The sequence below is a fragment of the Hyperolius riggenbachi genome, chromosome 12 (genome assembly GCF_040937935.1).
Source record: "Hyperolius riggenbachi isolate aHypRig1 chromosome 12, aHypRig1.pri, whole genome shotgun sequence".
Taxonomy (NCBI): Eukaryota; Metazoa; Chordata; class Amphibia; order Anura; family Hyperoliidae; genus Hyperolius; species Hyperolius riggenbachi.
The window spans coordinates 204,231,669-204,254,792 of record NC_090657.1 but is presented as its reverse complement, the minus strand read 5'-3'; the positions used below and the strand labels follow the sequence as shown (position 1 = coordinate 204,254,792).

The following is a 23,124-nucleotide window of genomic DNA, read 5'->3' as shown; positions in this document are numbered from 1 at the left end:
GCTGGCAGGTGATGTAGCTGCAGCTAGCTGTTTTGGCAGTTGGAAACAGCTGTAAACAGCTATTTCCCACAATGCAACAAGGTTCACAGACAGGAAACTGACAAAAGTTTGAACTTTTCTTGTGGGAGGGGTTTCACAACAATATCAGTCATACAGCGCCCCCTGATGGTCTGTTTGTGAAAAGGAATAAATTTATCATGTAAAAGGGGGTATCAGCTACTGAGTGGGATAAAGTTAAATTTTTGGTCGGAGTTTCTCCTCTGCAGGCCGCTGCACATTGATGGACTGCATCTCCTGGCACCCTATCACCATGGGCACTTTGAGCTGCAGCAGGGACAAAACATGAGATGGAGCTGTACACATGGGGGATAGGGAGCTGTTCCCATTTAGGTGTTAAAATTACCATCCATCCCTTCCTTAATTAAATAAACAGTGTGCTAATAGGGGTGTGGTGCCCCTAATGCAAGTGTCAAGGTAGCTGCCTGATCGGCCAGTGCCTACAAACAGCCCTGAGTGGGAGTGAGGCCTGACACAGTTGCAGACTCTGTGACACTGTTCTGACTCATTCCTCTACACAGGCACCATCATTGAACACCACATCATTATTTACATAAAGAAATAAAATGAACTTCAAACACAATAAGAGCTCATTTCTACCAGAATTTATTGTTGTTTTTTTAAATAGCCCAAAAGTCCTTGAACACAGAAGACAATCTGCACCTTGTCACATCAAACACATGGCCCATCAATTCCTGGTCCTGGCCAGCCTGTTCTAAGGTTTTCCCGTACAAAACACCTTCCTACATTCATACACAGTATATTCCTCTAACAAACATACACATTGCAGACTGAAGTGTTCTAAGTAGCAAGTATAACATGCTATACATTCAAAGAAACCCTGTTCTTTGCTGCTTGTAATATAAATAGATTCTTAATCAGAATTTTACGGTCGTCTCCTCGTTCTTTGTGTAACAATCAGTCAATTTCCCTTTTCTGAGAGACAGTACCTTTTTTTAGAACCAAATCTCTGCCCTTCTTTCTTCCTCATGTGTTCCTCTTTCAGGACCTCTGTACAGATCTGTATACATATATCTACCTGTTGACTAAAGGGACCCATACACCTAATGATTTTCCCGCCGATATACAGCCGTTTCGATCACAGTGATCGAAACGGCTGTAAAATCGCCGCACACACCGCTGACAGAACGATCGATTTCCGTCCGAAATCTATTGTTCCCGTCGATTCCCGTCGACCCATCCGTACGGAAGATTTTCATCGGTCGCCGGCTGGTCGGGAGTGCGTCGTTAGCGGCGTTCGAATGCCCGACGACGGACGCAATACAGCGGGTATACATTACCTGTTCCGGCCGGCGCGAGTCCCCAGGTCTCTGCGGTCTTCTTCTCCGCTCCGGGCCGTTCCTGCTACATAGAACTTCCTGTCCAAAGTTTAAACAGTAGAGCGCCCTCTACTATTTAAACTTCCCCTGGACAGGAAGTTCAGTAGCCGGAGCCCGGAGCGGATAAGAAGAGAGCGGAGACTGGGGGACTCGCGCCGGCCGGAGCAGGTAATGTATGCAGGGGGGGGGGGGGGGGGGGGGCGGCAGCTCCACAGATTGTGATCGGTTTCAGGCTGAAATCGATTCACAATCTGTTTGCAGTAAAGGTGGCCATACGATCCCTCTCTGATCAGATTCAATCAGAGAGCGATCTATCTGTTGGTCGAATCTGATGGCAAATCGACTAGTGTGTGGTCACCTTAAGTATGTGTTTATGTGACTCTGAACTCTGTTCCCATCCTATAAAATGGAATATTGCCTATTTTCATATGCTAATTTGGAGCAAAAGTAGTTACAAATTATAAAATGACACCTTTTGCACAGTAAATCTTGGTGGTTGGAGGGAGGAGGGCTGAATAGAGGTGTTCAGAGGCGTGCCTTTCTTGCCTTAAAAATGTGGTTGGTATGGTTTTTACTTTTTTTTGCCTCTCCCCATAGTTTGACTGAGAGTTTGTCTCTCCCAGTTAATCAGTGAATCATAACATACAGATTAATGACTCTCTGGAAACCATTTCCTAGGATCCTCTGTTCATGGCACCATATGTGTCCTTATGGGAAGTGTGAGTCCATTATGGTCTGCTGATGTCCACTCTGGGAAATGGTCTAGTGAATCACCCAATGTTTTCTTCTTTCTATGAGGAATGGGAGATGTTCACCAAACCAGATGTGCAGCCAAGGGCTCCACATCAAGAGTAAAGATTGGGCCCCCCTCCTTGTTGCACATGTAATCCATCACACATAACTCAACTTCTTCAACTTCCCCTCTGGCTGAAACAAGTTCTCTAGGATAGGGACCTGATCTCCAACCTTTACCCTGGAATATCTTTTGTCTCTATCCCTGACTCTAACCTTAAAGCACCCCTGAAAAAGTAGATATTCACCTAAGAAGAGGGAAGCCTCTGGAGCTCATAGAGCCTTTTGGGTCCTCTCTCCTTCTCCACGTTCCCCCGGTGAAATTATTGGATCTGCAGGTTGACTAAGTCTTGAGCCCTCCTCAGGCAGCCTTTGGAACTTCTCATTTCCCTGAGTACTACTGAAGACGAGCGGATGTGCACTGCACACACCCAAATCAGCACTTGCGCAGTACGGATGGGGACACGAGTGATTCCGAAACCTTCCAAGAAGTCCTGCAGATACTAGAAGGAGAGACGGTGGGGCAACAAGGAGATGGAGAGAGGACCAGGAAGGCTCTATAGCAGGTAGCAGGGGTGTCAAACTCAAATAGACGGATAGCAGGTGCCCTAGTTTAGGTAGCCAGGCATAGCAGGTGCCCCAGTTTAGGTACCCAGGCATAGCAGGTGCCCCAGTATAGGTAGCCAGGCATAGCAGGTGCCCCAGTATAGGTAGCCAGGCATAGAAGGTGCCCCAGTATAGGTAGCCAGGCATAGCAGGTGACCCAGTTTAGGTACCCAGGCATAGCAGGTGCCCCAGTTTAGGTAGCCAGGCATAGCAGGTGCCCCAGTTTAGGTACCCAGGCATAGCAGGTGCCCCAGTATAGGTAGCCAGGCATAGCAGGTGCCCCAGTATAGGTAGCCAGGCATAGAAGGTGCCCCAGTATAGGTAGCCAGGCATAGCAGGTGACCCAGTTTAGGTACCCAGGCATAGCAGGTGCCCCAGTTTAGGTAGCCAGGCATAGCAGGTGCCCCAGTTTAGGTAGCCAGGCATAGCAGGTGCCCCAGTATAGGTAATAGCAGGCATAGGTGCCACTATAGAAAGCCAGCCACCCTGCACCTCCCTTTCCCTCCCTTACCTCCTCCAGGTTACAGAGATTGCATCCTCACTGGCTGTTGCACTCTCCGGTGGCGGCAGTTCGGCAGTCTGCACACCAGCGTGACCACCGCACTGAAGAATGACACAGGAGAGCAGTGTGTCCCTCCCTGATGGCGCAGGTATACAGGAACTTCCTATATACACGGACCAGCAGGCAGGGACACACTACTCTTCCGTGTTCAGTATGGAGGTCACGCTGGTGTGCAGACTGAAGAACTGCCACCACCACTCGCCGCACCGGAGAGTGCAATGGCCAGCGGGAATGTGAACAGTGGGCGAGGGAGGCGATGAGAATGTTGTCGGAAGGAGGTGACCACAGATGTGAGGAGGCGGAGCAAGAGAGTAATTGAGCGTCAGGGCTGCCAGGCAAATGGCATTGTTTTACACAACATAACTATGGCAGCCTCTATGTCCTTCTCACCCCAGGTTCCCTTTAAAGTGTTAACATAACACTGTGGGTTGGCAGGCCAAATTAACAAATAATTTACTGTTCCCTGATTGGGCATCAGAGCGATCTCCTTACCACCTTATACTAATCAGATTTCAGCAGAGCTATGATGGAGTATTAGTCATCCCACAGCCCCCTCTAACCTTACACCACTCAACCACACAATTATTTTTTTTCTATAAGCTTTATGCTGTGTTTAACCATTTAACACCCTTCCTTTGAGGGATTAAAAATGTTGCACTGCGAGCGCCTGCATATGCATTTCAGCAGAACAGACATTTACTAAACCTCCTATTTGCACTGATTAGTGCACAAATATGATGACTATAAACACCGATTTTGCCTTAAGCGGGTAAAGCAAACTGAGCACTTGTAGCCTATGGGGCTGCAGAGGAGCTCGCGATTGGCCAGTGAAAGCCCTCCCACTGTTTCAGTAACCAATCATTTTCAATAAAGTGTGTGTGGGCGGGGGGAGGGGCTTGGAGAGGGAAGGCTCATATAAGTCAGCCAGGTCACATGATGATACTTTGAACATCATGTGGCCCAACTGAACTTTTGGCTTGACAGACCATTTCCTTCATCAATGGTTGTCATATATATAATTTATTAACTGTTATATATATAGTTATATCTACTACTACAAATCTACAGTATAATCTCTGAATTTGGTACTCAGAACAAAGCAATACGGCAGTAGAGATTTTGCAGCAAGGTTGTAAAGGCGAGCCTCTGGCCACAAGAGCTTGCCCTCGCCATCTCCCTGCCTTTCTCGCTTTATTTACTTTCTTCCTCCAAGAAGTGTCTCTCCTTTACACCGGTGGCCACCACAGCAAAGAATAACTCTGGCAGGAAGGTTCGGGTGAAGAGAGCAGCTTTGGTGACAGGATTGGCCATGAAGACTTCCTGTTTGCGTCTGCTGACAGTCCGCAGAACTTCCTCTGCCACTTCCACGGGGTGCACGCCATAGCAGAGCTTCCTGAAAAAGACTACAAGGAAAATGTTCAAGAAATATGGCCAGCAAAGTTGAAGCATCGTTTTTTTGCATTACCAGCAGTCTTTACACCCAGTCCTGTACCCCAGCACCACTGTGAACTGGTCAGCTTCTCTCCATCTCTAAAGTGAACCCAAGACAAACCTTAGGTCAAAAAACAGATTCTTGCCTAAGAAGAGAGCAACCTCTGGATTCTCCAGAAGCGACCACGTCCTCCTACCAACCGCCGCAGCTACCAGTGTGTGCGTAACTAGAAATCACTGGACCTCCCTGCAAAACTTTGGATGCTCCCCCCTCCCGCCAACAACCCCCCCCCCCCCCCCACCACCACCACCACCCGCTTTCTGCACAGGTAAACTGAGAACCAATGTTATTCAGTTGGCTAGTGCACACTTAAATGTGTTTTCCCCATGCAGATAAAAACAGACAGCAGTGAAGTAACGCCGTTCACGCAGATCGCGTGATAACTGCTGTGATAGCAGTTATCACGCTTTAGTGAATCAAACCCTTGGTGTGCAGAAGACACCTACAGAAAACCAACAGACAAGTGTGGCCTCAGCTTATTACACTCACTCTGTCCATCTCTGATGGGGCAGAACTGGCTCTGCAACCTTCTCCAGCATCACCACAATACAGAGCACTTAGGGAGGGGTATAGAGGTTGAGGCGGGGTGCTGTACACAAGAACCTGCTGAACACTGAATAGGGACTGTCTACAAATCTTTCTCTACCAAACTTTGCATGATTCCTTATCAGTGGCTGAGCAGATGCATTCATTAGAATAATTGTGTAGAGAGCAGAAAGTTTTTTCTCTCCTTGCTCTTAGCTGTCAGTGTCTCAGGACGGGGCCCCTGTGGCTTCTGGGCTCCCCTGCGGCTGCATCCCTTGCAGGGTCTATTGTTACGCCCTTAGCCTACACCACTAGACTGGTGTCGTTTAGAAAGAACAGCGAATGACTGGTCGCCTGAGTATCGTCAGAGAAAAGGAGGCACATCAACGTGAAGCTACAGCAACAAACCATGATTATCATTCCTGTAGACTAAAGGCTCGTACACACGCCGTACCAGAAGCAACAACGGGTCCGCCGGACCCTGCCGCTGGGCGGTGTTTAGCCAACAGTATGCGCGTGTGTACGCGTCTTTTGGCGGACTGATAAGGCTGTTTCTGAGCGTTCCGCCCGGCGGATCGTTCAGAAACAGCCTTATCAGTCCGCCAAAAGACGCGTACACACGCGCATACTGTTGGCTAAACACCGCCCAGCGGGAGGGTCCGGCGGACCCGTTGTTGCTTCTGGTACGGCGTGTGTACGAGCCTTTAATCCATCCTGGCTGATCCATTTGGATAAGTGGTGTTAATCAGTAGAAAAAACAGATATCAGAACATGATAAATGATCGTTTGCATCCAAACACTGCTGTGTGACTACCTACATAGTTCTGGTTCCTCCATTTTAAGCTTCCACTAACGATCCCATTCATAGAACATCACCAACTTCAAATGTGCCATGCTGCTGTCAGATGTTGTTCAATTGCACATTGTTGTTGGTGAGCTACTAATTATTTTTAGTTTACTAACGACCGTGGTCTACTGTGTGTATATGGAGCTTGAAGTAGACCTGACTGAAGGCAAAGCTACGTAAGGTAATCACAGAGGCACGTTCATGCTGGATTTACATATTGCTGTGCCCTGTCTCTTCCTGTTCACGTAAAGCAGGGGTGTCAAACTCAAATACACAGTGGGCCAACACTGAACACTGGGACCAAGTAATGGGCCAACAGCCAGGGCCGGTTTAAGCAACAATGGGGCCCCAGGGCAAAATAAACCTGGGGGGCCCCCCCAACATATACCCCGGAACAAAAATCGGCATTAGGGGACCTTTTTTGCAGCTGGTATAGTCAGGGTGTGAAATCCCAATCGGTCAGAGCTCCACATTCTGGCTATCCCAGCCTGCATGGGGTACAAGGGGTTACAAAGTTTCAGGAGGGGGGACCCCACATAATTTAAAAAAAAATAAAAAATTCCCACACTCTAAACATAAAAAAAAATTGGGAAAATAGGAAAAAAATACCAGGGATCTTCATACAGCCATATGGCGGCTGTATAGCGATCCCTGGCCAAAGCGCTGCGGCTGCGTATAGACCCCCTGGAAACCCCATCAGGAAATGTATTGCTCTTTCGTTTGATGCATGTAAAATTACACTACCGTTAGGTTTGCTACTAAAAGTGACATTTACCGCATTTAAAACTATACTTTTTTCCTTCTAAACTTTAAAATCGATTTTCTCAAAAACTATAAAGTCTTTTTGAAAAATTGTTTTTTCCTCTTATTCCTAATGATCTCCTTAACATATCCTGCAAATTTAGCATTTTTAGCATTTAAGGTGGATTTGCTATTAACCATTAAAATCGGCAGGTTTTTAAATGTGTTTTTTTTTCCCTTTGAAACTTTTAAACCGTTTTTCTCAAAAACTATAAGGCCGATTTGCAATTTTTTTTTTCCTCTTGTAGCCACTGGGGGCCCCTACAAGCTCTGGGGCCCTGGGGCAGCTGCCTCCTTTGCCTTAATGGTAGCGCCGGCCCTGCCAACAGCAATGTCTAGTGGCCACCTCCTTCCCTCATAAAACTCCCTGGTTTTAAAGCCCCCCACTACCATATACAGTTCCCTGGTGTCTAGTGCTTTCCCCCTCCCTCCCCTACATGGCTTCCCTGGTGATCTAGGGCTTCACCTCCAGTACAGCTTCCCTGATGGTTTAGAGTGGGTCAAAAATGCAGTGGGAAAACCACTTGGGGGCCAAATTGGATGGCTCTGCGGGCCAGATTGGACCGGAGTTTGTCAACATGCCTTAAGGGGAGGAAAGGGGGTGGGAATGGAATGGTAACAGAAGGGAACGTGCCTCTTCCTGTCTGAATATTTAGGAAGGCATATGGAGAAGTCCAAAGACCCTTACGGGAAAAAAAAAAACACAGGGACCCCAGGAGCCCCGTACTGTGTATTAGTTCGTAAAATTGAGAAAAGCAATAGGTGTGTAACGTCCCAGAGAGAAGCAGAAGTGGTTTTTTCTCCAGCATCCACAATATACTAAGCTGTCATCTGTGAAGTCTGTAGCCTTTTACTAATTGTAACAATTACTGTGAAATACATGGAAGACAGGGATGTGCGTCCTTACATTTCCAGATGGAGGCCTCCCAGTTCCCGGGTTCCGGTTGCATGTGGTACGATCTGATGAAGGTCGGACTGACCGTGCTGACAGACACATTGAACTCTTCCACTTCAGCTCGCAGGCAGTCAAAGAAGCCTTGGATGGCGTGTTTAGAAGCAGCATCTGTGCAGAGAGAGAAGGTGCATAACTGAGAAAGGTTGTGTATTTATAGCTAGAAATTACTTTATGGTGTTTATTCTCCTGCAGCACAAAGTACATCAGGAAGGAGCAGAGTCCTCCAGCAGCACAGAGTATATCAGGAGAGGAGGGTTAGATAGAGGAAGGAGCTGAGTCCTCCAGCAGCACAGAGTATATCAGGAGAGGAGGGTTAGATAGTGGGAGGATCAGAGTCCTCCAGCAGCACAGAGTATATCAGGAGAGGTGGGTTAGATAGTGGGAGGATCAGAGTCCTCCAGCAGCACAGAGTATATCAGGTGAGGAGGGTTAGATAGGGAAAGGAAAAGAGTCCTCCAGCAGCACAGAGTATATCAGGAGATAAGAGTTAGTGGAAGGAGCAGAGTCATCCAGCAGCACAGAGTATATCAGGAGAGGAGAGTTAGTGGAAGGAGCAGAGTCCTCCAGCAGCACAGAGTATATCAGGAGAGGAGGGTTAGTGGAAGGAGCAGAGTCATCCAGCAGCACAGAGTATATCAGGAGAGGAGAGTTAGTGGAAGGAGCAGAGTCATCCAGCAGCACAGAGTATATCAGGAGAGTTAGTGGAAGGAGCAGAGTCATCCAGCAGCACAGAGTATATCAGGAGAGGAGAGTTAGTGGAAGGAGCAGAGTCCTCCAGCAGCACAGAGTATATCAGGAGAGGAGGGTTAGTGGAAGGAGCAGAATCCTCCAGCAGCACAGAGTATATCAGGAGATGAGGGTTAGACAGAGGAAGGAGCAGAGTCCTTCAGCAGCACACAGTATATCAGGAGAGGAGGGTTAGACAGAGGAAGGAGCAGAGTCCTCCAGCAGCACAGAGTATATCAGGAGAGGAGAGTTAGTGGGAGGAGCAGAGTCCTCCAGCAGCACAGAGTATATCAGGAGAAAAGGGTTAGATAGAGGAAGGAGCAGAGTCCTCCAGCAGCACAGAGTATATCAGGAGAGGAGAGTTAGATAGAGGAAGGAGCAGAGTCCTCCAGCAGCACAGAGTATATCAGGAGAGGGGAGTTAGATAGAGGAAGGAGCAGAGTCCTCCAGCAGCACAGAGTATATCAGGAGAGGAGGGTTAGATAGAGGAAGGAGCAGAGTCCTCCAGCAGCACAGAGTATATCAGGAGAGGGGTTTAGATAGAGGAAGGAGCAGAGTCCTCCAGCAGCACAGAATATATCAGGAGAGGAGAGTTAGATAGAGGAAGGAGCAGAGTCCTCCAGCAGCACAGAGTATATCAGGAGAGGGGGGTTAGATAGAGGAAGGAGCAGAGTCCTCCAGCAGCACAGAATATATCAGGAGAGGAGAGTTAGATAGAGGAAGGAGCAGAGTCCTCCAGCAGCACAGAGTATATCAGGAGAGAAGGGTTAGATAGAGGAAGGAGCAGAGTCCTCCAGCAGCACAGAGTATATCAGGAGGGGAGTTAGAGGGATAGAGCCCTCTTCCGTTAGCATATATATAAGTGGTGTGACACTCACAGGCTGCACGGAATGGGACTCCCAGCTTCCCCTGTATGTTGTTCACCAGAACAATGTGGCCAGTCCTCCGGGAAATCATGTGCGGTAGAACAGCTGGGAAAGAAGAGACAGAACAAATTCAACACAACTATCTGAATACGTCTCCTGTAAATTCTGAAGACCGCACCCAACAGACCTTTAATTAATGTGATGGGCCCAAAATAATTGGCATCCATGATTTTCTTGTCGAGTTCCAGTGTGACGCTCTGAGCCGGCCCCTTTATCTTCATACTGGCGTTATTGATTAGGACATCCACACATCCATAGCAGTCCTGGATCTCCTGAGCTGTGGCCTCAACATTATTCATATCGCTGATGTCCAGCAGGACCAGCTTTGGTGTGAAGGTCTGAGGAGCAAACATCAGAATTTGTGTTAGTATTCAATGGCATTTGTCTTCTACTCTCTTGCACACAGCTAATTCTCGTGGGCCTTCCGGCATTCATAACTGAGTTATACTCACTGAGCCCTTTTATAGAAACATTATGATATTGATGGATAGGTCCTCCTTTTCTGCCTCAAACCAACCTAAATTTTTCACGGCATCAATCGCAAAAGTGAATTTGAGATTCTTGCATCTGCACACCCATGAGACGTAACTCCTGGTCTACCGTGTCGTAAACCACCAGCAGCCTGGACTACTGATGTATCGGATGTTGTCCATGGACTTGGTGTATTGTGATCTGTTGTGCATTTTAAGAACCTTTTCTGCTCAACACAATTGTATGTAGTGGTTATCTGCTTACAGTAGCCTTTATGTCAGCTCAAATCGGTCTGACCTTTCTCCCCTGATTTCATTCATTACCAAGAAACTAAATGTGCAAAAAAAAAAAAAAAGAACAAAATAAAACATACCTGGCAATGCCGGTTCATGGTTGTAGTTTGGTTAAACTTTAAAGGGAACCTGAAGTGTGAGGGCTATGCGGGCTGCCATATATATTTCCGTGTAAACAATACCAGTTGCCTGGCTTTCCTGCTGATCATTCGAGCCTCAGTGTCTGAATCACACACCCCTAAAACAAGCATGCTGCTAATCTTGTCAGATTTTTGTCAGAAATATCTGATCTGCATGCTTGTTCAGGGTCTATGACTAAAGAGAGTCAGAGGATCAGCAGGACTGCCAGGCAACTGGTATTGTTTAAAAGAAAATAAATATGGCAACCTCCATAGCCCTCAGGTCCACCATAGCCCTCAGCCCTTCAGGTTCCCTTTAGTAGCAAGATGCATCAACATACAGTCCTTGATGAATGCCAGCGCAGGAACAAAGTAGACATACCGGCCCATATGCAATTGCAATTACGTTTTTCTCCTGAGTTTTTTCCTGGGTGATATTTTTACAACTTGTCAATAAAACACCACCAGCAAGCAAGAAAATACTCAAAATAATTTTGATAGTTCTTTTTCACCTTCTGTTTGGTACTTTTTCAATTGCAAAGTGCTGAAAATTGAGTTTAAATACAAGATGATAAAGTCTCTCCTAGGAGAAAACTTTGGAGAAAAAGTGAATTGCATATGGCCCGCCATTTAGATGAGGGGGAGTCAGACAGTAGGTGGGTGCGGGGCACAGGAGCAAAGTCTGACGGCTGTTTCAGGACGATTGGGGCTTCTTCCAAGGCTGTGTCTCTCATTAACAAGCTGTTTGTCAGCACCACTGCTGCTTACTGGAAGTCTTTAACTTTTCACACCATTTCGAGTAGACTGGAGATGGTTGTGCGTGAGAATGCCAGCAGATCAGCAGTTACGGCTCAAACTTGCCTGTCTGACACCATTATGACACAGTCCCAATCACTGAGATCCCATTTCCCCACACTATAGTATTTGATGTGAATTTTAACTGAGCCCCCTGATGTGTATCTGCATAATTCTATGCTTTGCACTGGTGGTACATTGGCAGATTAGGTGATGAGATTATGTAATAAATAAGCAGGTGTTCAGGTGTGTTCGGAAAATTCTGCCCTATGTTATCCACCAGAGGGCGGTAGAGCTCCCTGACTGTTCTTTGTATTGGTCTGCCTGCTCCGAGGAATGGTTTACTTCTGTTTACTTGAGAGGATCTGTAATTTGACGAAATGGATAAGTAAGTTCTTCACTGAAGATTATTTCTACCTGTCAGCCTGGAGGGGGCTGGAGAATTTATTTTTTTCAGTGTCTCAGGTACACTAGCCTCAAAAACGTATGAAATACTAAACCTGCAGTTCTGGAGGTGTGTTTAGCTTCTAAGGGTACAATGGTTAATTTGCATATATTCAGCAGTGGGCTCTGGGAGACATCTCGAGCTCACTCCAACCTGAATTATCGCAAATTCTTGCTGTTTTAGGAAAGCACATTTTTGTTTTTCTTAACATCTTAGTAAGGGGGCTTTTAGGACCATTGTAGTCCCTTACACATTCCAATGAGTTCTGGGTCACCATGAGCTTGCTGGTTAGTCTGTACAATGGAATAAGAAATACTTTGCATTACTTTATTTCCTACGTTGTCCTATGCTGCATGCTGAGGAGCCTAGCTGCATCTTGTGTACTGTGCAGACACAGATGGAATGGGCAAGGCGTAAAGGGTGCAGAGATTGTCTGAAGCCACACAGATGCATTTTGTTGGATGAAGCAATTAGGATCATTATGGGTGACAGTTTTCTATCATTTGTTGTACAAACTCGCTGCTGAGCTCAGTGATGAAACGCCTGTGCTGCCCTATGGACAGGGAAGAGGCAATGTGGACATGTCAGCTGCAGCAGGTACTTCTGACTCATTCATTTGGCTGCGTTGACCATTTAGCTTCAAAAAGTTTTTAAAACTTTTAACAATGACAAATTGGGAAGGGAAAAAAATAGAAACTTATTGAGAACGATTGTTCTAGAGCACAGGTGTCAAACTCCAGGCCTGGAGGGCCAGATCCATGCCAGTGTTTAGGATGGACTGAGAAAGAGAGGAATGTGTTCTACCTGATGGACCACACCTTTCCTGATTCAGACCCATCAATTAGTTTGAGCTGTATCAAAAATGTGTGAGGATCTCGGCCCTCGAAAGACCGATTTGACATCCCTGTACATCTGGAGTGTCCAGTACAATAATGCTTTATGACATTCCTATTAAAGAATACCTGTATTGAAGAAAATTTCCCCTGGGGGGTACTCTCCTCAGTAGGGGGAAGCCTCTGGACCCTATTGAGGCTTCCCCCGTCCTCCTGTGTCCCACGGCGGTCTCGCTGCAGCCCCCGGAACGCACAGGCGACAAATCCGACAGCCTGTGCAATATTTACCTTTTTGAGCTCCAGCGGGGGCGCTGTTGCAGCTCTTCTGACGGAGATAGGCGAAAATAGCCGATCTCCGTCGGGTCCGCTCTACTGCGCGGGCACAGGAGACTTGCGCCTGCGCAGTAGAGCGGCCCGGCGATGACCGGCTATTTTTCGCCTATCTCCGTGGGAAGAACGAATACTGCCCCTGTGCTTGAGCTAAAAGGTAAATATTTACCCTTGAGGGATGCGTATTTAAATGGGAATATTATTATTATTATTTAGTATTTATATAGTGCCGACATCTTCCACAGCGATGGAAAGAGTATATTGTTTTGTTACTTAACTGCTCACAATTTATCTTTACTATAGTCCTGTGTCTATGTATGTATCATGTAGTGTAATCTAGGGCCAATTTTAGGGGGAAGCCAATTAACTTCTCTGTATGTTTTTGAGATATAGGAGAAAACCAACGTGGCTGGAGGAAACCCACACAGACACAGGGAGAACATACAAACTCCCTGCAGATATTGCCGTGGCTGGGATTGGAACCAGGGACCCAGTGCTGCAAGGCAAGAGCATTAGTCATTACGCCACCATGCTGCTCATGAAGGTGAATTCTATTTAAATTTCTACTAGTGACAATTTTTGTACTAGTGACACTATCCTGCACTGTGAGACTGATGTACGTTTATCTTACTGACTGTTGTAAGCAGGCTTCACAGGTGATCTACAAAACAAAGTTTAATATTTAATCCTGGTTTTAAATACTGACTTTTCAGGCAGGACTCCACTTTCTGATCTTCTGTCTATAGCAGGTGTAGCACACTGGCACAGTAAATGACATCACATTTCTGATCTTCTGTCTATAGCAGGCGTGGCACACTGGCACAGGAAATGACATCACATTTCTGATCTTCTGTCTATAGCAGGCGTGGCACACTGGCACAGGAAATGATATCACATTTTGTGGCAGATGGAAGATGTGGAATGAAGAGTCTCTTACCACACTGGGATCAGCAACACTGATCAAGGCATCATGTAAGGCCTCCAGCTTCTCCCAAGTCTTCCCGCAGAGCACCAGACGGGCCCCGGCTGCATGGAACACTCTGGAACATTCTGTGGAATAATAAAACAGTAAGAGATTTTTTTTTAATGCATGCGAACTGTCTGTTCATGCTAATGCGGTATCCTGGTTCTCTCTGCATATCTCTTCACTGGCTCCTCCCACCACTCCTTACCTGCTGCTCCCCTCTGCATTTCTCTTCACTGGCTCCTCCCTCTACTCCTTGCCTGCTGCTTCTCTCTGTATATTTCTTCACTGGCTCCTCCCCCCACTCCTATCTGCTGCTTCTGTCTGCAGATCTTACTGGCTCCTCCTTCCACTCCTTGCCTGCTTCTTCTCTCTGCAAATCCTTTCACTGGCTCCTCCCACCACTCTTTATCTACTGCTTCTGTCTGCAGATCTTACTGGCTCCTCCTTCCACTCCTTGCCTGCTTTTTCTCTCTGCAAATCCTTTCACTGGCTCCTCCCACCACTATTTATCTACTGCATTTCTCTGCAAATTACTTCACTGGCTCCTCCCCCCACTTCTTACTTGCTGCTTATCCCTGCAAATCTATTCACTTGCTCCTCCCACCACTCCTTACATGCTTCTGCTCTCTGCACACCTCTTCACTGGCTACTCCCACTACTCCTCACCTGCTGCTTCTCTATGCGTATCTCTTCACCGGCTCCTCCCATCACTCCTTACCTGCTACTTCTCTCTGCAAATAACTTTACTAGCTCCTCCTCCACTCTTTACCTGCTGCTTCTCTCTGTATATTTCTTCACTAGCTCCTCCCCCACTCCTTACCTGATGCTTCTCTTTGAATTTCACTTCATCAGCTCATTTCCCCATGCCTTACCTGTTGCTTCTCTCTGCAAATCTCTTCACTGGCTCCTCCCACAACTCCTTACCTGTTGTTTCTCTCTGCACATTTCTACACTGTCTCCTCCCCCAATCCTTACCTGTTGCTTCTCTCTGCAAATCTCTTCACTGGCTCCTCCCACAACTCCTTATCTGTTGCCTCTCTCTGCACATTTCTACACTGGCTCCTCCCCCAATCCTTACATGCTGCTTCTCTCAGCAAATGGCAGAGGAATTCTGCATAGCTAAATAGCCTAGGCTGTGACATCACTGGGAGGACAGGGTTACATACATACATACATACATGCATACATACAGCAGTGGTGTACCTAGCGTATTTGACACCCGGTGCTGATTATTCACTAACACCACCTCTCCGACCTCCCCCCACCATATACCTCTCTCACCTCGGGTTCCCTTTAGGACGAGGAATTTTCAGATCCACATATCACGCACACGCATGCACACACCCAAGCACACGCACACATCGGAGTGAGTGTGACAGCCAGCACTGTCTAATATGACTATAGTTGGGATGAGGTTGTGAGCTTCTCTGATGGAAATGACTATGTACTCTGTAAAGCCCTGTGGAAGTGTTAAATAAATACATCATAATAATATGGTAGGATATAAGACTATGACTATGGTAGGATTGGATTGTGAGCTCCTCTGAGGACAGTCAGTGACATGACTATGTACTCTGTAAAGTGCTGCAGATGATGTCGGTGCTATATACAGTAAATACATAATAATAATATGACATTAGACTATGACTATGGTAGGATTAGATTGTGAGCTAGTCTAGTGTTCCCCCTCCACCGGTGGAGTTAGTGGCCCCCGTGCTGTCCGCTTTGCTTGGCTCCCCCAGCTGAGGCAATTAGGGCAGAGTATTGCAGGAGTGGAAGCCATGATGATATCTCACCTGATTTGCCATGCAGCCTCCTGACTGTCTGCTCAGTTCTCCTCCTAGTGTCCAGCATCTCTATCTGCATCATGTGATTACACGAGTGCAGGAAGAGGTGCCAGCACTAGGGTGAGAGCTGAGCTGTGACAGGAGGTCAGATAACACTAGACTCCGGTGCAGGTGAGATATCAGCAAGGCATTCGCATGCACAATACTCTGCATTCATTGCATCAGCTGGAGGAGCCAAGCACAGCAGACACTGGTGGCTGCACAGGGCTCCGGGTGTCACCCCCACCATGGTGACACCCAGCGTGGCCCGCCCCTGCCACTTCCCCCCAGGTATGCCACTCACATACAGCAATGTATAGCTATAAGAAGTGTTTCTGATGTTGAAACCTGGAAAATTATCATAAAAGTGGGTACACTGAATAATTTACTGCATTCTACTATATGTCACTACAGTGCCTCTTTAATATTCCGGCTCGCTTATGTCTTTTATTTACAATTTACAGTTTCACAAAAGATACATCTGTAAATGTGTATACCATATATATCACTGCATCATACCTTTCCCCAGGCCAGATATGGCATCTGTTATCACCACCACCTTATTCTTCACTGCCGACCGAGACATCAGCCTCACCACCTCCCTGTAGATGTAGATTATGCCGCTGATTCCCAGGATGATCAGCGGCAGGATCATAAATGTGAAGGTGCCCATCTCACCCTAAAATGACAACACAGATGGATGGCTGGTTAGCTGCCATTTTTTTTTCTTTCATGCCCTCTCTTAAATTCTGTATGGACAAAATCAAAACTGCCATATTTTATCCACCTTATGAATCCACTAAGTTCCTTGACATTACAATTAACATTGATAAAACCCCATTGACTCTGACTTGAATTCTCTTCATGGAAGGGTCAAGGTCAAAAGCCAATGCTGGATGGCTTTGAAGTTGAGGCCCACAGGCAGCATTGGATTAGAAACAGGCTATTCTGTAGGGATAATCACTGCACAAGCTCAAGAACGCTTCAGAGAACCACGGTTGGGAAACAAAGCTCATAGCTATATCCAGAAATGCAAATGAAACCTCTACAATGCAAAGGAGGTACTGTGGGGTTGATTCACTATAACAAATAGCTTGACTTATCAGAGTCAACGTGCCTTATCATAGTTAACATGCCTTATCAGAGTAGCATAGCGAGCGCTAAGTGTTTGGACCCACAGGGGCTCAGGGCAGGACGTGTGGAGCTCTCATCATTGCCAATTAGCAAGCCTAAGTTCATAGCGCTCACTATGCTACTCTCATAAGGCATGTTGACTCTGATAAGGTGTGTAATCATGATCCAGTAACGCCACTGCCTTCTCTGGGCCCTCATTTACAATAAACTGAGGCAAAGTAGAAAACTGTCCTGTGGCCTGTAATAATGTAAAATTATTATTTTTTAAATCATAGACGCCTTATCTGTCTGGCTAAAAAGAAGATTGCCCAACTGATTTGTTATCAGCACGCCGCACAAATGCCAGTATTTGTGACAGTATGGCAGTGCATTATTGCACATGTTATGTGTACACATGTTGGGGTTGATTCACTAACAGAAATTGCGCAAGTAATCTCCTGTTACTTGCGCTATTTTATCAATGTGCCTTAATTGTAAGAGTCTGCATGCTACGTGCGCTAGTGGCAGCGTAGCATGCATAATTAACCTGTAGTGCAGCATAGCAAGCGCTTGTAACTTCATTCCCGCTATTTGCCAATAATGGGCGCTCCACTCATCCCTCCCTGAACCCCTCTGGGTCCAGTCACTTTAAAGGACGTGATCCCCGCACTTTGATTGGCTCAATAGGCTGATATTAGGGGGGAGGGTTCTGTGTGAGTATAGGGTCAGGTTTAGCTTTAGTAAAATATCAATTTTACTAAAGCTAAACCTAACCCTATACTCACACAGAACCCTCCCCCCTGACGCCTACCCCCCCCTCCCCCCCTACTCAAACACCCTACCTGATGCCTAACCTTAACCCCACCCAAGCCTAACCTTAACCATCCCACCCCCCACATGACTAACCTTAACCCCCACCCCTACGCCTAACCTTAACCACTCCCTCCCCCAACAATTTCCGCAAAAGATAAAATAGATGTAATTTTAGGGGCGCCAATTGAAGGATAGTTTGGGCCCTGGTGCCCACTAAACAATAAGATATTTATTACATTTTCCTGACTATGGCAGTGCCCCAACTTCCACTTGCGGGCGCCCAATCTCCTGCTACCAGGGAGGGGGGGACCGCCCGTGCTACATCTGTGCCAATTTGCAGACCCCTTCCCCACCGGGGTTATGTTAAATGAACCTATCTCTCAGCAAGGCTGGGGGGCTGCAAATTGGCACACTTAGCTTTGGGGTTCCCTCACAATTTGTGGGGTGTAGGAGGTCTAGAATTTAAAGAATTGGGGGTAAATCTATCAAGGATCAGACTGAGCATGCGTGTGATGACTGAGGTCCAGCTCAGAGACTTAGGGCATCACAATCTGATATTACCTCGGCAATACATTACAATTTGCATTTTTTACACAAGTGCGGATCTGAAAATTCTTGGCTATTTAAAGTAATAACAAATAAAGGATACATTATAGACAGACACACAGACATAACTTTATGCAGTCAGCCTTCCCAGCACTTGTTCTGCTTCTGATTTAAACTTTCCATCGCTCTTTTCCTGCACTGTCAGCCAGCTCACTGTGCGAATCGGTCAAAAGTGCAAAGTTAGCGAGGTAATATCGGGCCACGCTGGGCTGAAGGCAGTTCAGCTGAACCACTAAATACTAAACAGACTCGGTCACTCTCTGCTGCGAATGAACTGTTTCATTTGAACTGCATATGGCAGCCTCTAGTTCCGTATCTCCACCGCTGCGTCACCTGATACTTTGCATCTCCCAGCATTCTGTGCAACATTCAGGGGCCCCGTTTTATAAGCCACCGACAAGCGAGCAAGGGGAACACTGAGGGATTGAATTGGCTTGGCCTTGTCTGATGTCTATACAGGTCCTTCTCAAAAAATTAGCATATTGTGATAAAGTTCATTATTTTCTGTAATGTACTGATAAACATTAGACTTTCATATATTTTAGATTTATTACACACAACTTAAGTAGTTTAAGCCTTTTATTGTTTTAATATTGATGATTTTGGCATACAGCTCATGAAAACCCAAATTTCCTATCACAAAAAATTAGCATATTTCATCCGACCAATAAAAGAAAAGTGTTTTTAAAACAAAAAAAGTCAACCTTCAAATAATTATGTTCAGTTATGCACTCAATACTTGGTCAGGAATCCTTTTGCAGAAATGACTGCTTCAATGTGGCGTGGCATGGAGGCAATCAGCCTGTGGCACTGCTCAGGTGTTATGGAGGCCCAGGATGCTTCGATAGCGGCCTTAAGCTCATCCAGTGTTGGGTCTTGCGTCTCTCAACTTTCTCTTCACAATATCCCACAGATTCTCTAAGGGGGTCAGGTCAGGAGAGTTGAGAATTTTTTGAGAAGGACCTGTAGAACTACCCCCAATGTTTCATATAAATGCACTGAAAATTGCATCAAGGATTCCTGTTACAAGTCTTGGCCCCTTGTATAGTCCACCTCTTTCTTCCAACTTAGTACTGCAGTAACACCTTGGACTGCAAGTAACTTGGTTTAAGAGGCCTTTCAAAAAAAGCAACTTGATAAGCAAGCAATGGCTTGATACACAAGCACAGTACGTATAAATGCGTCACATTATTACAACTGAGCCAATGACTCCTCTTTTTGACGCTGCAGGATTGTACTCAGTGTAGGGACTGTACAAACTCACATTTCCATGAAATCCTTCCATGAAATGTAGGCAAAAGCAACTGTCATTGGATATGTGCCTTGGTAATGCCACATAGAAGAAAGGATGAGGCGAGCCAACAGATGGCAATTATTCTGTTATAGTGCTGATTCTGTTATAGTGCAAGTCTTTATTACATTTGTCTTTATACAGTACAGTGCTTTGTATTAAACATTTTTCTATAAATGTTTTTGGATTGTGGAACGAATCGTCCAGAGTTTCTATTAATCCTTGTGGGGGACATTTGCTTTGACATAAGAGTGCTTTGGATTACAAGCAAGTTTCCGCAATGAATTATGCTCACAAACCAAGTTTCCAATGTATAGGGAACCTGGATGAGTCAGGGCTGTGTGTCCAAGTGGCAGTTCCGGTACCAATAACCATAGCAGTAATAAAAGGAGGTACTTACTGCTCTGATGGGGGATCAGTGGTGATTTCCTGCGGGGAGATGGTAAGTGCGGAGTCCTTCTCTGTGCCCCGGGGAGTGAGCTGCTCACACACAGAGATATTAATAGATCCCAGCTGTGGGAAACGGTTAAATTCAGCTCCTAAGTCGCATCCAGACAGGAGGAGGACACGCAGGGTCAAGTTTCAGATGGCATTCTGCAGTCCTGTCATGTCACCGAGGGCCTCCATGTTTCTCCCTACAAAACAAGCTTTCTTGTGCTGTCTACAAAAGCTAGAGCCATTAAAAGAGATTAGATTTAGTACTTAAGATGAACTATTTCCCATGTGAAGTTCAGTGGGAGGCCTGGCCCTTCTGGAGGGGTCCACTAGTGGGGATGGTTCTGTTTCTGTGCATGTCTTCACCCACTTTAGAGTCTTTCTTCTCCTGAAAAAGTCTTATTTCTATAAAGTCAGTGGCGTAGCTAAGGAGCTATGGGCCCCGGTGCGAGTTTTACATGGGGCCCTTCCAAGCACTCTATACATAACAACTGATACTGCCAAGGACAACAACAGTGTGAGAGGTGCCAGAAGGGGAGGGGAAATAGCTTGTTAACAGGCCCGGATTTACATCACAGGAGCCTATAGGCACAGATGTCCTGGTACCTTAGACGTTGCCCTCCATTAACCTGCAAACCCCCACCAAACTGTGGTGCAAGTGTGCTGGCTGGCCATGGGCGTAGGCAGTGGCGTAGCTAGAAACCTCTGGGCCCGATGCGGAATCTGGATGTGCCCCCCCCCCCCCGGCAACAACAGCCCCCCCCCCTCGCAACACCCGAAGCACACACATATCCAAATCCCCATAGCTGTGCATGGCATGGCTATATCAATTCCGCTTTCCAGCAGCATGGCTGTCACGTTCAATTTGCAAACATACGCAGCATCCAGAGGAAATAGGACAATTAGTAGCAAGATGCCAGTCTGAAGGAAAATAATCGTTATGTGCGCAGCATTCACCCGATAATTATTATGTGCGCAGCATTCACCAGATAATAATCGTTATGTGCGCAGCATTCACCAGAAAATCGTTATGTGCGCAGCATTCACCAGAAAATAATCGTTATGTGCGCAGCATTCACCAGAAAATAATCGTTATGTGCGCAGCATTCACCAGAAAATAATCGCAATGTGGGAGCTTTCACCAGAAAATAAACGCAATGTGGGAGCTTTCACCAGAAAATAAACGCAATGTGGGGGAATTCACCAGAAAATAAACGCAATGTGGGGGCATTCACCAGAAAATTAATGCAATGTGAGGGCATTCACAAAAATATAAACGCAATGTGGGAGCATTCACCAGAAAATAAACGCAATGTGGGGGCATTCACCAGAAAATAATCGCAATGTGGGAGCATTCACCAGAAAATAAATGCAATGTGGGAGCATTCACCAGGAAATAAGCGCAATGTGAGGGCATTCACCAGAAAATAAACGTAATGTGGGATCTTTCACCAGAAAATAATCGCAATGTGAGGGCATTGATCTTTCACCAGAAAATAATCGCAATGTGAGGGCATTCACCAGAAAATAAACGCAATGTGAGGGCAGTCACCAGAAAATAATCGTTATGTGGGGACAGTCACCAGAAAATAATCATTATGTGGGGACAGTCACCAGAAAATAATCGTTATGTGGGGACAGTCACCAAAAAATAATCGTTATGTGGGGGCAGTCACCAGAAAATAATCGTTATGTGGGGGCAGTCACCAGAAAATAATCGTTATGTGGGGGCAGTCGCCAGAAAATAATCGTTATGTGGGGGCAGTCTCCAGAAAATAAGCGTTATGTGGGGACAGTCACCAGAAAATAATCGTTATGTGGGGGCAGCCACCAGAAAATAATCGTTATGTGGGGGCAATCACCAGAAAATAATCGTTATGTGGGGGCAGTCACCAGAAAATAATCGTTATGTGGGGGCAGTCACCAGAAAATAATCGTTATGTGCGGGCAGTCACCAGAAAATAATCATTATGTGGGGGCAGTCACCAGAAAATAATCGTTATGTGGGGGCAGTCACTAGAAAATAATCGTTATATGGGGAACAGTTACCAGAAAATAATCGTTATGTGGGGGCAGTCACCAGAAAATAATCGTTATGTGGGGACAGTCACCAGAAAATAATCGTTTTGTGGGGGAAGTCACTAGAAAATAATCGTTATGTGGGGGCAGTCACCAGAAAATAATCGTTATGTGGGGGCAGTCACTAGAAAATAATCGTTATGTGGGGGCAGTCACCGGGTCCAGAAAATAAACCTGTACAAATAAAAAAAATTCACTCACCTGGCCAGCCTCTGACGTGAGCTCCCCGACGTGCAGCCAGCCTCCCTCGTGCAGCTCCAGCGACGATCCTGCAGCGGAGCAGCCAGTTTCTCCCGCGCTGACAGGCAGAGTGCAGGGCTACGGGAAGATGGCGCCCGAAGCCCTGTACTGGAGACACAAATAGTCTCTAGTGCAGGGCTTCGGCAGCCATCTTGCCATAGCCCTGCTCTGCCTCCGGGAGCCAGTCCCCGCAGTGCGCTGCGGGGATTTCAACACCTGGGGGGTCCAGGCCCCCGGGCCCCTCCCCCGCCTCTTTAGGAGGCGGGCCCGGTCGCCACGGCGACCACGGGCCCTACGCCCATGTATAAAGTGAAATGAATAATTCAGCCTGGGGGGGGGGAGTGGTCGTTCCTCTCTCAGAAGCCATTTACTGACAGGAAAGTGTTTTATGGCTGTGATTCCTTATCAGTGAGGGTTATGCTATAGTCTGACCCAGTCCCTCCCAACCCAGACAGAACTGTTATCTGTGGGCTTGAAATTGTACATACACATGTCTATCTCATCATGTCACAAGTCACTTTGGTTGTCCTTTAACACATGTCAGTAGCATTTGTTTCCTTGAAAGAAGTTTCTGTTATTGTGTTGCTATGGTATTATTCATCTGTGCTAAATACTGTACATCATTCAGCAAAGAGCCCTGAGTTGTTCTACTCCCTTCATTACATCTTCAAGATTTCTTGTGGAGACATATATATTTCCTTCTCACTCCTATGGGTGGTGTGTCTTCTTCAAGCACTTCCCTATTCTGGACAGATATTTCTGATATTGTTCTAAGGATCTTTCAGCGCCAGTCCTGCAGCTGGAGTCACCACCCCCAAGTACTCAAGTACTCCCACCAC

General features: G+C 46.4%; 2 protein-coding genes across 3 annotated transcripts in view; one reads left to right on the top strand and one right to left on the bottom strand.

The window, feature by feature from the left end:
* Positions 1-13,790, top strand: part of GSG1L2 (GSG1 like 2) — a 348,027-nt gene extending 334,237 nt beyond the window's left edge. Inside the window, exons 6-7 of one of the 2 annotated variants that reach the window (XM_068264185.1) lie at positions 13,309-13,459; positions 13,719-13,790. In XM_068264185.1, coding sequence (XP_068120286.1) covers positions 13,309-13,459; positions 13,719-13,775 — 208 coding nt within the window. In that variant the 3' untranslated portion in view covers positions 13,776-13,790. Of the gene's footprint in view, positions 1-13,302; positions 13,460-13,718 lie in introns of those variants that run through there. The other variant, XM_068264186.1, reaches the window with a different exon arrangement.
* Positions 647-20,038, bottom strand: DHRS7C (dehydrogenase/reductase 7C). The gene is made up of 7 exons (XM_068264189.1): positions 19,932-20,038; positions 16,228-16,387; positions 13,853-13,965; positions 9,757-9,967; positions 9,582-9,674; positions 7,930-8,085; positions 647-4,760 (listed from the first exon to the last, which is right to left on the bottom strand). Exons 2-7 carry the CDS (start codon positions 16,379-16,381, stop codon positions 4,549-4,551), a joined length of 939 nt encoding a protein of 312 aa, XP_068120290.1. The 5' UTR covers positions 16,382-16,387; positions 19,932-20,038; the 3' UTR covers positions 647-4,548.
* Between the last annotated feature and the right edge of the window lie 3,086 nt (positions 20,039-23,124).

What these genes read in the sequence shown, in the direction of transcription:
- DHRS7C (XM_068264189.1), bottom strand. Translation starts at nt 16,381, where the DNA reads ATGGGCACCTTCACATTTATGATCCTGCCGCTGATCATCCTGGGAATC. An exon ending in CATATCTGGCCTGGGGAAAG is followed by an intron (nt 13,966 to 16,227) that starts GTATGATGCAGT and finishes ATTATTCCACAG; the next exon opens with AATGTTCCAGAGTGTTCCAT. An exon ending in AGTCCCATTCCGTGCAGCCT is followed by an intron (nt 8,086 to 9,581) that starts GTGAGTGTCACA and finishes CTCTCTGCACAG; the next exon opens with ATGCTGCTTCTAAACACGCC.